This window comes from Lissotriton vulgaris, chromosome 5, assembly GCF_964263255.1.
Source record: "Lissotriton vulgaris chromosome 5, aLisVul1.2, whole genome shotgun sequence".
Classification (NCBI taxonomy): domain Eukaryota; kingdom Metazoa; phylum Chordata; class Amphibia; order Caudata; family Salamandridae; genus Lissotriton; species Lissotriton vulgaris.
Window position 1 is genome coordinate 1,472,437,111 of NC_141693.1, and position 13,095 is coordinate 1,472,450,205.

Sequence of the window (13,095 nt, forward strand, 5' to 3'; positions counted from 1 at the left end):
GCCACTCTTCTTCGTATATATAGTAACCTACTGCATCCAAAAAACTTCATGTTGAGGGTCACAGTTTTCGGGAGACTGCACCTTACGGTCGTAAATTGTATAAATGGACTAAGTACACACAAAACCTTCGTATACAATGAATGACTGCACCAGGTAGGGCTTTTGACATCCTGAAAATTAAACTCAATTTAAGTAGTCTGTATCACAAAATGTGCACGTGTCACATTTTCTCATTAAGTATGTGTTCTATGACTCAAAAGCACGCCAAAGAAGCCATTCTAGGGAAATCAAGATATGTATTTTCAAAGGAATGTAAATATTGTTCATATGTTGCCTTCACAGATACGTTCCAAGGGTCTACCCAAGTGGCTCACGACACAATAAGACACCTCATTTTGTACCTTTAATCGCCTGAAGAGAATGTTACACAGGAGGTGATGAGGTTTGCTTACTATACTGTATAAAACATGAACTCTGGTATAATGAGCTAACTGAGGACCATTAAGTTGCATAACCGTCAATTCGTCCTCTTCTGGGTGGTATCATCTGCTTTTCAATTATATTCGCCGTCCTAAAAGTGAACTTTATCTCGTGAACGCCAATAGGAAAAAGATTTTAGCAAATCTGTAAAATGTAAAAAATGGCTTATGCTTCATTTAAACTATTAGGGCCACCCTGTTAATTAAAAACTTTACCCTCATTCACGAACCAGCAGGTTTAGGGTTATGAAGCTGGCAAACAGTAGAAGTCACTACATTGCCTAGAAGAAACAAGCTTCACTTACACACAGCGCAGGCAGCTGCATTGCAAGCTTCACTTACATACAGTCAACACAGGCAGCAGTAGTGAAAGATTAACTTACACACACAGGCGGCAGAGGCAAGAGCAGTGCAAGCATCACTTACAGAACGGAGGCATAGGCAGCAGCAGTGCAAGTTTAAATAACACGTGCCGACCGGAGAGTCAGCAGCTGCAGCGTACACCTGAATTACAAACACAGAACACTTACAGCAGGAGCCAGAGAAGTGAAAGGTTACACTCAAAATCATTTGCTGCCTTGATATGATACATACACAGTAGCGACCCCTAAAACACAGATTTACCTTTATAAAGCATGCACTAGGATCACTCTGCCATCAGCGAGGAGGATAAAACTATCACCGAATGACGAACAGGAAATATTCCGAGAAGTACATTCGAATCACGTACTGTACCCGGCTCCCACGCCCAAAATGATGGGACTCAGAATGTAGGAGACATATTCAACATTGAATGTATGGAAAGCTAACTTCTGTACATAGTGCGCAGTAGTGTCTGACGTAGGCACGGTTTGAAATGCGTGCTTATATAACATTCTCTCTGAGATGCACTCCCTGTACCACAATGCATACTGAATGGATAACAAATGCTTACATTAAATGGAACATCCTCGGTCTATTCGGTGTTTGCTGTAGCATAAAATAAGCACTTACTCATTGCTATATGAAGTGCCTGCTGATCACAAGAGGAGCACAGGCCCTCTGTATGAAACACTGGTGGAATGCGTTCTCACTGGATGTGTGCTCACTAGGAAACGTACTCACGGTCTGAAGTTTATAATTACTGTATGTACTGTTTACTGATGGTATGAGAAAGAGAACATGAAATGCACTACTTCTCACGGTATGGAATGCATGCATGTCCATTGCACGGGTACTCACTATGGAACGTACTCACGGCGGAGGTGTAAAGTCACGGTGTCATGTTTACCAAACCCAACTATATAACACAAACTACATCAAATCCCCCTCAACCACGCACACCGAAAGGGAACCATGGAACCAGATGCAAATCAAAGCACTTTTTGGCCTCAACGGTACTATGCAACGGAGGGGGGGCGGAAAGGCACGGAGAGTGGGAGGGGGGCGACATAAGGCAACAAAACAAACAAAGAGCCATGGACAGCGGGAGGGGTGGGGGGGGGGGGGTGGAACGGCACAGACGACATGAGACGCAGCAAGCACTCACCTTCGCTTTTAGTGAGAAGCGACTCAGCATCCAGCCTTTAGCCTCCAGACTCCTGCTGCCTGCCTGCGTGTATTCGGCGGCGGGGGAAGCTCCGTGCTCCGTGTTCCTGCAGCCTGCAACGGGAGAGGACACGGGGGGCGGGAGGGGACAGGGGGGGGGGGGGCGGGAGGGGACACGGACGGGAAAGCACTCGGAAGCTCCGTGCTCCGTGTTCCTGCAGCCTGCAACGGGAGAGGACACGGGGGGCGGGAGGGGACAGGGGGGGGGGGGCGGGAGGGGACACGGACGGGAAAGCACTCGGAAGCTCCGTGCTCCGTGTTCCTGCAGCCTGCAACGGGAGAGGACACGGGGGGCGGGAGGGGACACGGAGGGGGGGGGGGGGCGGGAGGGGACACGGACGGGAAAGCACTCGGAAGCTCCGTGCTCCGTGTTCCTGCAGCCTGCAACGGGAGAGGACACGGGGGGCGGGAGGGGACACGGAGGGGGGGGGGGGGCGGGAGGGGACACGGACGGGAAAGCACTCGGAAGCTCCGTGCTCCGTGTTCCTGCAGCCTGCAACGGGAGAGGACACGGGGGGCGGGAGGGGACACGGGGGGGGGGCGGGAGGGGACACGGACGGGAAAGCACTCACGCAAGAAGGAAAGGGTGCCGGCTCAATGCCGGACCAGACACGGGGGCGTTCCCGGCGTCCCGTGACGTCGGCAAAAGCCAAAGAATGTCGGGAACGCCCCCGTGTCTGGTCCGGCATTGACGGACAGGCCCCTCGTCCAATGGCAAGGCTCCGTTTACGGAGCCAGCCAATCAAGGACGAGGGCCGAACCAAGCCACACTATGGAACTCAACAGGATTTCGCCTGCGCCGAAAAGATGCGCAGAGCGCATCCTTCGGCGAGGCAAAACCTAAAAAGTGGTACTCAATTGCAATTCAGGGTAGCTTTGAACTAGTGATGGCGCTCTGAATATGTGTATGGCAAGCACAGGGGATTGCAGGCAGTTGTGCTTGCTGCAGACAATGTGTGTGGTAATATCAGAGACATCAACTGTAAAAAACGTTCACCAAACCAAAACAAAGGTCCACATACAACCAAAAAACAGTCCAAACACTGACCTATCAAACCAGGACTTTTGGCACTGCCAAGACTGTCTGACCCCGAACCAGGTAACAGTAACATCAAAGCCTGTGACCACCTTAGCTGACTCTAAAGCCTACTTACTCAGATAAACATGTGTGTGTTCATTCTGCCGATTTACGCTGGTTGGTTCGATGTTATCACTAAGTGATGTCATCACAAGATGTGAGGCTTCTAAGAGCCTCTGACTTTTACGTCTTTTCATCCTTTCGAATATGTTTTACCCCCGTTTTATGTTTCTCTTAGACTGTGCGATTCATCTGGTATAAGAAAATACACCTCTGTGGCCTCCCCGTTGATGCCAGGTGATAAAAGACACGCGTGTTCACGAACCAGGCAAGCAGGGTGGCTGCGTGAGTTTAACATGCGTGGCGGGCACTGGTGAATAGGTCCCCAGTTTGAGCTCTCACGAGAGGAACTCAGCGTTCAGACCTTCCGAGGTCGGTAAATTCAGTGCGATAAAGGAGGTAGTTTTTCTACCGGTTATTTATAGCACTTGGAAACTGTTATTATTACTTGGACTGGTGATTGTTCTCCACTTGCTTTTTTTGTACAGTGCTCTGTTGTTTCTCAGCTAATTTCACGCTCAACGCCTACTCATACACAGAGGTGCTCATTAAATGCACCCAAAAGTGCCCCCTGTCGGAACACAGTCTTCCTGTGTGAAACTTCCAACCTCTCCCCGTGTCCCGTTGAGTGCTGTATATTTAATGTTTAGGTTCTAAACGAACCCTCCATCATTACGAAGGAATAATGCCTGTAATATAGGGTGTGGGTGTGGCGCAGCGCCAGAGCAGCCGGGGATCCGGTTCGAGTCTTGGCGTCGGCCCAGCCTCCAGTGATTCTCGGCAAATCACTTAATCTCCCCGTGAACATGGACAGCGCTTAGACACCCCAGAGGTGATTTGATAAGCTGCGCTATATAAATCTACAAAGTAACTCGTTCCCTCGGCGTGTGTGGCAGTCCCACCCAGAACGAACCAAGAAAGGCGTCCCCGCTGCCGAAGACGAATGAATGGACCACTTAGATGGCTATTCTCTTAGATGGCTAGTCTCTGTGTAAGAAATCACCGCACGCGCTACTAGCATTCGGAAACAAAATATCGCCGTGATTAAATAAAAGACTGGCCTTGGCGTGGATGTTACACTTTGTGAGAATGTGACGAAGTTCAAGAAGTGCATGAAGACCAAAGAGCCCACAGACTCGTGAAAGGTTCGAAAAGCGCACGTGCGTGTGTGTGCGTGTGTGTGTGTGTGAAATGTGCAAAGGAATACATAAGCAGTTAGCACCGACGCGAGGAGCTTGTGTTGGTGTAAACAAGTTGCAGACTACTGAAGCTGTGATCGGAACTGGAATCTAAAATGTTTCACTTCGGGAACGAGAATCCATAAACTGGGAATGCAGGTATAAGGTGGGGTCACGAGGGGCAAAGTCATGAAAAGCGGACCCTTAGAGTGAACGTATATATTTACCTTTTAAAAAATGTGTCGCAAAGAAATTGGCAACATGGACAAAAGTGGCTGTAAATCTGTTCTGGCTTACTTCATTGGCCACAAAGAGGCTGCATTTCAAAATGTGGTGTGAGGTTAAGCACCTGTTGCAGAGATCGTTGTTTGGGCTGCACAATTCAGGGGGTAATAATAATAATAATAGTACGTTAACCCTACCTGGTGGTTATGCACTTGCTGGAGACATCTGTCTTACGTCTAGTCACAGTTTTGGCCAAGAGGTTAATGTGACTGCTGCAAAGCACATCGTGTAACGCATCTTGGCGGAGGTGGAAGCGGTGCGGGAAGATGCAAGTGACTTGAGGAGGTGGAACTGGTGCGTGGAGACAGAGGGGGCGGAAAGATGGAAGTGCTTCATGGAGAAGAGCTGCATAAGAGGGAAGTCACTGGAGAAGGTGAAAGTGTTGCGCAAAGCTGGGAAAGGCGCGCAAAGACGGAAGCAGGTGAAAGTCCTGAGTAAATTTGGGAGTAGCCCGTGGATGAGGAAGAGGTGCGAAAAAATGGAAGAAGTTCATAGAGGAAGGGGATGTGCATAATTTCTTAAGTCCCTTGAGAGGGGGGAATGGAGCTTACAAGTCAGAGGAGAGAGAAGAAAAGATGCGTAAAAACGGAAGTGACTGGAGAAGGTGAAAGTGGTGCGTAAAAGCGCAGACAGGTGGGCCAGTGGGTGAGTTGGAAAGCGCCTTACGTCTTCTTGAAGAGTCCTGCGGTGGCCGTTCCGATCAGGAGGCAGGACTGCTGCGCGAAGAAGACCCAGGTGATGTCCTGCAGGGAGCTCTGGGTCTGGCACCGCAGGTCCAGCAGGGTGGGGCCCAGGAAGGCGATGCAGAGGCCGAAGCTGAAGAAGACGCTCCAGTAGGTTAGGGTGGATTGGAGATTCTTCCGGAAGAGAGCCGCGAGCCTTTCGTCCCAGACCATCTCGGCTCCTGAGAGGGCACTCGTCAGTCTCGGGTCCCTATCAGGCTCCTCGGTCGGGCACCATCAGGCGGACTCTCTCGTGGCACACGTCCTCAGGGGAGCGACTGCTGCTGCCCCGTGCGACAGGGAGAGAAGAGCCCGTCCACTGACCGCCAGGGAGTTCTTTTTCTGCTACAGCTCCCTCTAGGCAGCTTTTCCTGGCACTGGTCTCAAGGTGCGCCCCTGACACCGGCCCTCCAGTGGCTTCTGTGTTTCCACAAGTCCGCAGGGTATATGACGTCTTTGCGCTGGTCTTTTGGGCGCTGCAGGTTCAGCTCCTTGAGGCTTAATCTCAGATGGCACTGGACTTCAGGGGGCACATCTATTGGCGCTATCCACCAAGTGGCTCCCTCTATTGGCAATGGTCCAGAGGGGACATCACGTCCTGTCACAGGGTCCAGGTACTCACACGCCCTGCACGGGCCCTTCTAAGTGGAGGCTCGTACCGGAAGTGGTTCCCATGCACGTGGGGGTCCCTCTACTGGCACTGGTCCTCTCTGGGCTCCATCTTCAAAGAGAGCTTGGATGGACTGCTTCTGGGGTCTCCCCAGCTGGCACTGGTGTCCAGGGGACTCGCCGTCCTGGCAGTGGTTCTCAGGGGCTCGCTCTGCTCTCACTGACCCGGCTCCTCAACGGAGTCTCACGCTGTTGTCGGTGGTCCTCGGTGGTCTCGCCCCGTTATCGGTGGTCCTCGGTGGTCTCGCCCCGTTGGCGGTGGTCCTCGGTGGTCTCCCCCGTTGGCGGTGGTCCTCAGTGATCTCGCCCCGTTGGCGGTGGTCCTCAGTGGTCTCCCCCGTTGGCGGTGGTCCCCAGTGGTCTCGCCCCGTTGGCGGTGGTCCTCAAGAGTCTCCCTCTGGTGTCGGTGGTCCTCAGTGGTCTCCCCCTTTTGTCGGTGGTCCTCAGTGGTCTCCCCCTGTTGGCGGTGGTCCTCACGAGTCTCCCTCTGGTGGCAGGATAAATACAAAAGAGAGATCTCTTTGTTTCCCTTTGCACGAACTTTCGGGAGGCGACCTCCAGGCGGAAACTTTTTCAGCTGGCAAAGTTTCCCGAGGTTGATAAAAGAGTTTCGAATCATCCAGTGGGAGTTATATTTATTATTGAATAATGGCATATACCGTGTTACGTACAAACTCTGTTGCGCACTAGGTAAGTGTTCTGTGATGGAGAACAGAGAGTGCCCAGTGACTGTGCGCTGTGCAGTGCGCGCGCCATCTCCCTGCCAAGGCTCTCGGTGACAGAGTGTGAAGGGAGTTGCGCTCAGCTATGAGGGAGAGGCAGGCAGCCAGGGCGGGTGAGTGAGTGGGAGCCAAGCCCCGCCTAGTCAAGGACAAGGCAACCCCAGTGGCAGAGACTGGCGAGTAAGGCACACCCTATGGTGGGCGGGGGCTCTTAAGTGAAAGTGCCGGGCACAGCTACCTGAGTCAGTGCCAAAGAATTCACTGGCACACGAGGACCCGGGACGAGCCCCCTGGCCTCCGATCCGTCCCACTTCCCGGGTCAAGCACAGGAGAAGCGATACTCACAGGAGACAGTCAAAGACCCCAGAGAAACAGTAGCAGCGGAAAACAAAGCTAGCTGGGATCTTGCGCGACATTCATCACATCACCGCGACTCGATGACCGGTGAAATGCCTTCTTCCACACCCTCACTCGGGAGGAGGCAAGCCCAGAGAAAGATTTATTGATGTGTATTTCTGTGGGTTCACGTGCGCCACACACAGGCACTCGAGAAAATGGCAGCCCCAGGGTAAGGGACGTACAAGCTGAGGCAGGGCTTTAAGTGGGATGAAAAAACTGGGGGGTCTCTCAAAGGGGCGTGGTCACTAATTAGGGGCGTGGCTTTTAAACACTTGCGCTAAAAATCTTTGTTTAGTATAGTGTGCCGCCCAACTTGTATTTTGCTGTTTCTGTCATTGCATCCAGATATGTGATACAATAAGTAAAATCATACCTACAACAAGTAAGGACTATTGGCTTTGTCAATGGTTATTAGTTGCATAAGATAAATAAGCTGCAACTACATCTTGTTACATATAATATTGAAAAAGCTTCCAATTAAAGCCCTGGTGACCCTACCACAATGTTGCTGCTCTTGCGTTTCAGAAAGAGAAGTGAAATCCAGAGAGAAAATGACTCTCTTTAAAGGATTTCCCTTCCCACCCAAAGGTCACCTGGCATGACGTCATGCCGTAACTTCTCCATTAGTGAGAAGTGAGCAGTGTGGGCAGCCCACATCCATGTGCTTGTCTCGAAACGGGTCTCTATCTGGCTGTTGTGTGCCCTGGCACTTTTTTCCGGACTGCAGTGACAGTAAACTGCTGCCTCTGCAGTCTGGAAAAAAACGGACTGCCTGTGCCAGGGCTCAAAACAGAGCCCGATAGAGACCCGTTTCGAGGCCTCTTAAAAAACTCCCGGTGCTCAGACCCCTTGAGACCCGGCCCACTTAAAGCCCTGAGCTGAGGGTCAAGTGACCGTAATCAGGAGAACTAGGTGGATAATCCCGCTCCCTGGGAGGAGTAAAGTGAAGGGAAGGGAGAGAAAGTGTCAGGCGCGGCGGCGGAGGTGAAAGGCCGGACACGAGACCCTCAAAGGCAGAGGCAGAGAAAGTGGGGCGCAGCCCAGCTTCGATCTGGAGTGCCAGCACTCACCGAGCACCGGGGAGACGCCCACCCCCTCCACCCAGGGGAGAGTGACACAGGCAGGAGTGAGTTAAAAGCACGGGTGGGAGCCAGGTGAACTGATAGTCATCAGCAGGGGCTCGCGGATAGCACAGCTCCCTGGTGGAGACCGCAGCTGGGAAGGAAGGAGACCTGTAGCAGAGACAGAGAAAAAGAGAAACCCCAGGGGCCACGGGACACTCTCCAAGGATGCGGCATTAGGCCAGAGCTGCCGACTGTGGAACTGGGAAACCTGGTTCGAGTCCCGGCGTCGGCTTAACAACATCTGGTGATCCTGGGCTGATCACATAAACTCCCGTGCCAAAAATATGAGTCTGAGCTTGTGTAATGTACTCGGTGCTCATTTAAAGCGCCCCAGTGCCACCGGGCCGAGTTCGCGCTGTAAAAACTGTCCAAAAACATAAAATGATCGCGCAGGTGAGAACAGTCGCAAACATGAAATGCGCAACCTGCGTGGGTGATTACTCCGAGTAATACAGGTCCCAGGGAGGAGAAAGGTATACTTAAGGTGGGTGGGGACCTCTCAAGGAGACCGGTCGATACGGGAGGAAGAGCACAGCTGAGGTATGGAATGGGAGTGACTCTTATCACAGGACCCAATGGATAACCTGAGAGGAGACAGGAACAGGTGAGAGAGAGGAGAAGTGCACCCAGGCTGGGTGAAGAGGTCTCAGCGGGAAAGAGGCAGGCAGGGACAGAGGCAGCTCGAGTGACATAGGAAGAGGGATACACTTTATTGGCAGGAAGGACACAGCCACAGATGAAGCCTCTCACACGGCGAGGGATACGTGACAGACTGCGTGGGGAGTGACAGCTTAACTGAGACCGGAAGTCGTAGTTGTGTAAACCGAGGCGTGCTGCGAGGCGGCTCCAGAGAAAGAGACTGCATTACCCCAGCGGCAGATCACTGCATAAGTACTGTAGGGTAACTATGATCTAAAGGCAGGTGTTTAACTTTCTTCAACCCCTATGTGAGAGATGTGCATGCACTGTAAGAATGCACAATTTATCTATGTGTAGGAGTATTTATACAAATAATGATTTATATGGCGTTTACAAATTATTTTAAAAGCACTACTCATACCAGTGGAGGGTGTCAGAACGCTTTAAATCACACACAGAGACACAATACATTATAAAAGTGTGTAAATCAATGTATGGGAAATGTAACATAAGACAATGAGGGTTATAAGGTGTCGGAACAACAACAGATCCTCCACACTTGTAGACATTTGGGGACACATTTACTATTATTTCACGCAGCGCGGTTAAGCAAGGGAAGTTACTGCCCTGAGAGAATAGAAATATGCCATTTCTACTGAGAATGGTGCACTTCTGCTCTTTCCCAGCACTGGCGCACTGTGTGCTGCCCAGTGCTAAAGCAGGCACCCTTGCACTGCAAAGCAAGGGTGCCTGCGTTGTGAGCAGGATTCTTTTTGTACACTGTTGGAAAACGAGGCAGTTTCTGTGAGGCCTGCACAAATAACATGACAATATTTGCCCTTCACTGGGAACCAAACACCCAATTGTAGCGCCTGACTCAGTCTGAGGCTTACTCAAGGGAGGTGGTGTGGGCTAGTAATCGCCATTTGCAGGTGTGCAGAAATAACACTCAATAATTGATTTTCCAGTCTGTACTTTGCTTTATAAAAGTAAGAGTACATTTATTAAACACACACACTACTCAATACTATGCACCAATTTACAAATATACATAAGCTGTTGGAATTACTTTGTGACATTGCATAACATCTCCACCTCTCCCATAGGGGGGTGGGGTCTAGAACCACCACTCCTATGCATGCACATCATCTTGCCCCCAATGCAGTTATTTGAACATGACCTGGAGCGAGGGCCCTACACACTGGCACCATCCCAGTGCGACCCCCCATTATCTCAGCAAGCATTTAAAATAGGTAACCCTGCCTTGGGGAAACACAATCCTGACTGAACATTTCCTACTGACCATGAAGTATACTCCTGTACATCTTAAGGGCTAGCAATCGCGGGTCCTCACCTAAGCGCAGCAGCAAGAATACATGTTTATGCATCACTTTAGAGTGACAGTACTCATCACATTTGTGGATCATTAGAATGCATTACAATTCCAGCCCCTACAGGCATCACAGATGAATTCACAGGATTATGCACATACAGCCAGACACCCTAGCAGGAATGTCTGGCAACATCACCCCACTTTGCTTATGACATCACCTTACACAGGTACTTCGCCGTACATATGTGACCTTCAGTACCTCTAGAAGAAATAAGGTTAGTAAAAGCATTTCTGATGCAATTACACCTCTTCACCTCCAGGGGATGCCCTTCTCCAGACATTCCCAACTCGGTCCGTCACTCCTTGATGCACTTCTCAATACACCCTCAGCTTTAGAACAAAAGTTTTAGCGCAGAAGGTGTTCAAAGCTGGCTCAGCCCTTTGAGGGGTTATTCTTTTCAAGCCCCCATGTGACTTAGGGGGGAGAGTGCGCTTCTCCAGCAGCTCCCCCAGCACCTTTTTCACAAATGAGGGTGAACCCCCTCCTCTGGGGTCCACCAGGCACCCAAGTTTCAGGCTCCTTTCCTTGCATATTATATTAGCGGCTCCCCCGCAGCTTTGGGGAGGGCCTCCATGCCCGCTGCGGCGGCCTTCCGCCGCTCCTCCTGCCCGTTGGAGGTTCCAGTCCCACCCAGACCCCTAGGTGAGTCTTACGGCTCGGAGAGTCCACCCCCGGCTGATCTGAGCATTTTCAGGGTCCCGGTCCCACCGGGGACCCGCGCCGACTGTCCACCATAAAGGGCAGCCCGGTGAGCCCACCCCCGGCTGCCCCTACTGGCTCTCTGCTTTGCCATTACCCTTGCGTGCTGCTGCGTGTTTTGACCACCTGTTTTTGAACTGACAGGCATTCCTGGTCCAGCACCCCAGCGCGAACGGCGCATCCGGCATTTTCCGGCGTCAAAGGTAAGTCCAACTCGGCCTTTACTAAGGTCACCCTGCTGCCTGTTTACCTAGATTTCTTGCTCCCTAAATGTAAAATTATATTGTAGGTTCATGCGGAATCGGACCACTCCCCCTCCCCGCCCATGGACAGTTGCTATTAATCAATCCCTGGTAAGCCGCCTCATAATTCTCTTCTCCACCGCCCATTTTGTTAACCGGCTGTTTCCCCTTCCATAAACTGTGGCAAATACTTCCTTCATAGGAATTCCACTGGACCGAAAATTAATTCGCAACCCTACTTATCTTCGTGCCTGCGCGCTCTTATATGAGCCCCTTCCATATGCCCCCTGGTGAGCTACATACTATCTAATTAACGTCGTATTTCAAATCCTTTCTCCCCCTCATTTTTAAATTCACTCAGCATCACTGCGTCGCTGTTGTATCCTACTATGATGTGTTTTCACTATAAAGGGACCGCTGCACCTACAAACGCACTCGGCATCACTGCGCCGGTATTTCACCTTAAAACGATGTTTATGTGGTATAAAAACTGGACCAATGTACGATCAGTCACTTCACCACCCTCTTCTTAAATTCGACCACAGCAATGCGCCGCCTTTTAACTGACTCACTATTAGAACCAGTCAGTCACCAAGATGCACGCACAAAGTCACTACCAGCATGTGCATCCACACACAATCGAATGCTTGTCTACACATTGAATAAGGTCACTCGCTGTTCCCGCCAGGATACAAGCGAACTAGCTCACAAATCACTGCACAATGTCACCATCATTATGAGTGGTTAGTATATAATGTATATTTTGTCCTCCTTCCTTCCCCTCAGGCTAAAGAGGCTAGTAACAAAAAAGGCAACCACTGTTTTGTCCTGATGATGGACCCCATCATTTAGTAAGGGGGTCCGAAACGTCGTCGACCTACTGTGTACCATATACCTGTGGAATTTTCTATACATAATTATGTAATGGTACCCATGAGTAATTCTCTGCTAATAATTTGGAAACTTACAGAGACTGCTGACTTTGCCTTATAAACCCCCTTTTTGTGTATGTTTTTGTCTTTGTATTGTCGTGGGTTGGTACAGGCTTGTGCCCCACGCACGTGAATTGTTGAAGGTGTTATTGTGTTTTGTAAAAATCTATATTTAAATATAAAGTTTGAGGACCTCTGCCCGGCTGGGCACGTCTTCACTAATATAGTACTGAATGAGTCTATATTCATTCCCATTTTAATCCTTTCCCTGCAAGGGACCACTGTTGTGTACATATAACTAAGCTCCCCGAGGTCCCTCGCCGATACTTACTGGGGTCCCCTTGTTGTTAAAAAAGATACTGCTGCGGGAGCCGGCACAGCAGTTCTGGTCTGCCCGCTCCAGCTGGAAGACGCATCTTCGCCTGCCAGCTCGCCTGTCCTCTTGGAGCCCGGATATTGGGTGCCGGGCCGTCGCGCTCTCCGACTTGGTTTTGTGCCACAGGGCCCAAAGTTGAGATCCCTGGCCCCCACCTGGGTACCTTCACTGGGAGTGCGACGGCACTCCCCAACTTATCGTCTTCGGGGGGTGCAACGGTGCTCCCCCTCCCCCACATCACCGGGGCCAGGGTGGGCTCCTGGCCCCATTTGGCACTTTCACGGGGAGCCCAATGGTGCTCCTTGAATTTAATACCTGGTGGGGGCGGGGCGGCGCTCCCCCTCCTCCCTCGTCACTGGGGGCCAGGGTGGGCTCCTGGCCCCCTTCTAGGGCAATTTCACGGGGAGCGCAATGGCTCCCCCCTGACTTTGCTTCCTCCTGGGGCAGCCCCCGGGACCTGACCCACCCTGGGAGCATAATTGCGACCGGTGGTGGAGCCCCATGCGCTTT

General features: G+C 51.2%; 1 protein-coding gene across 1 annotated transcript in view; it reads right to left on the minus strand.

Moving 5' to 3' along the window:
- The window catches only part of SLC60A1 (solute carrier family 60 member 1), a 385,656-nt gene extending 378,789 nt beyond the window's left edge, over window positions 1-6,867 (minus strand). Inside the window, exon 1 of the mRNA XM_086923437.1 lies at window positions 5,334-6,867. Within this exon, the coding sequence (XP_086779563.1) occupies window positions 5,334-5,563 (230 nt within the window). The 5' untranslated portion in view covers window positions 5,564-6,867. The remainder of the gene's footprint in view (window positions 1-5,333) is intronic.
- Window positions 6,868-13,095: the final 6,228 nt, after the last annotated feature.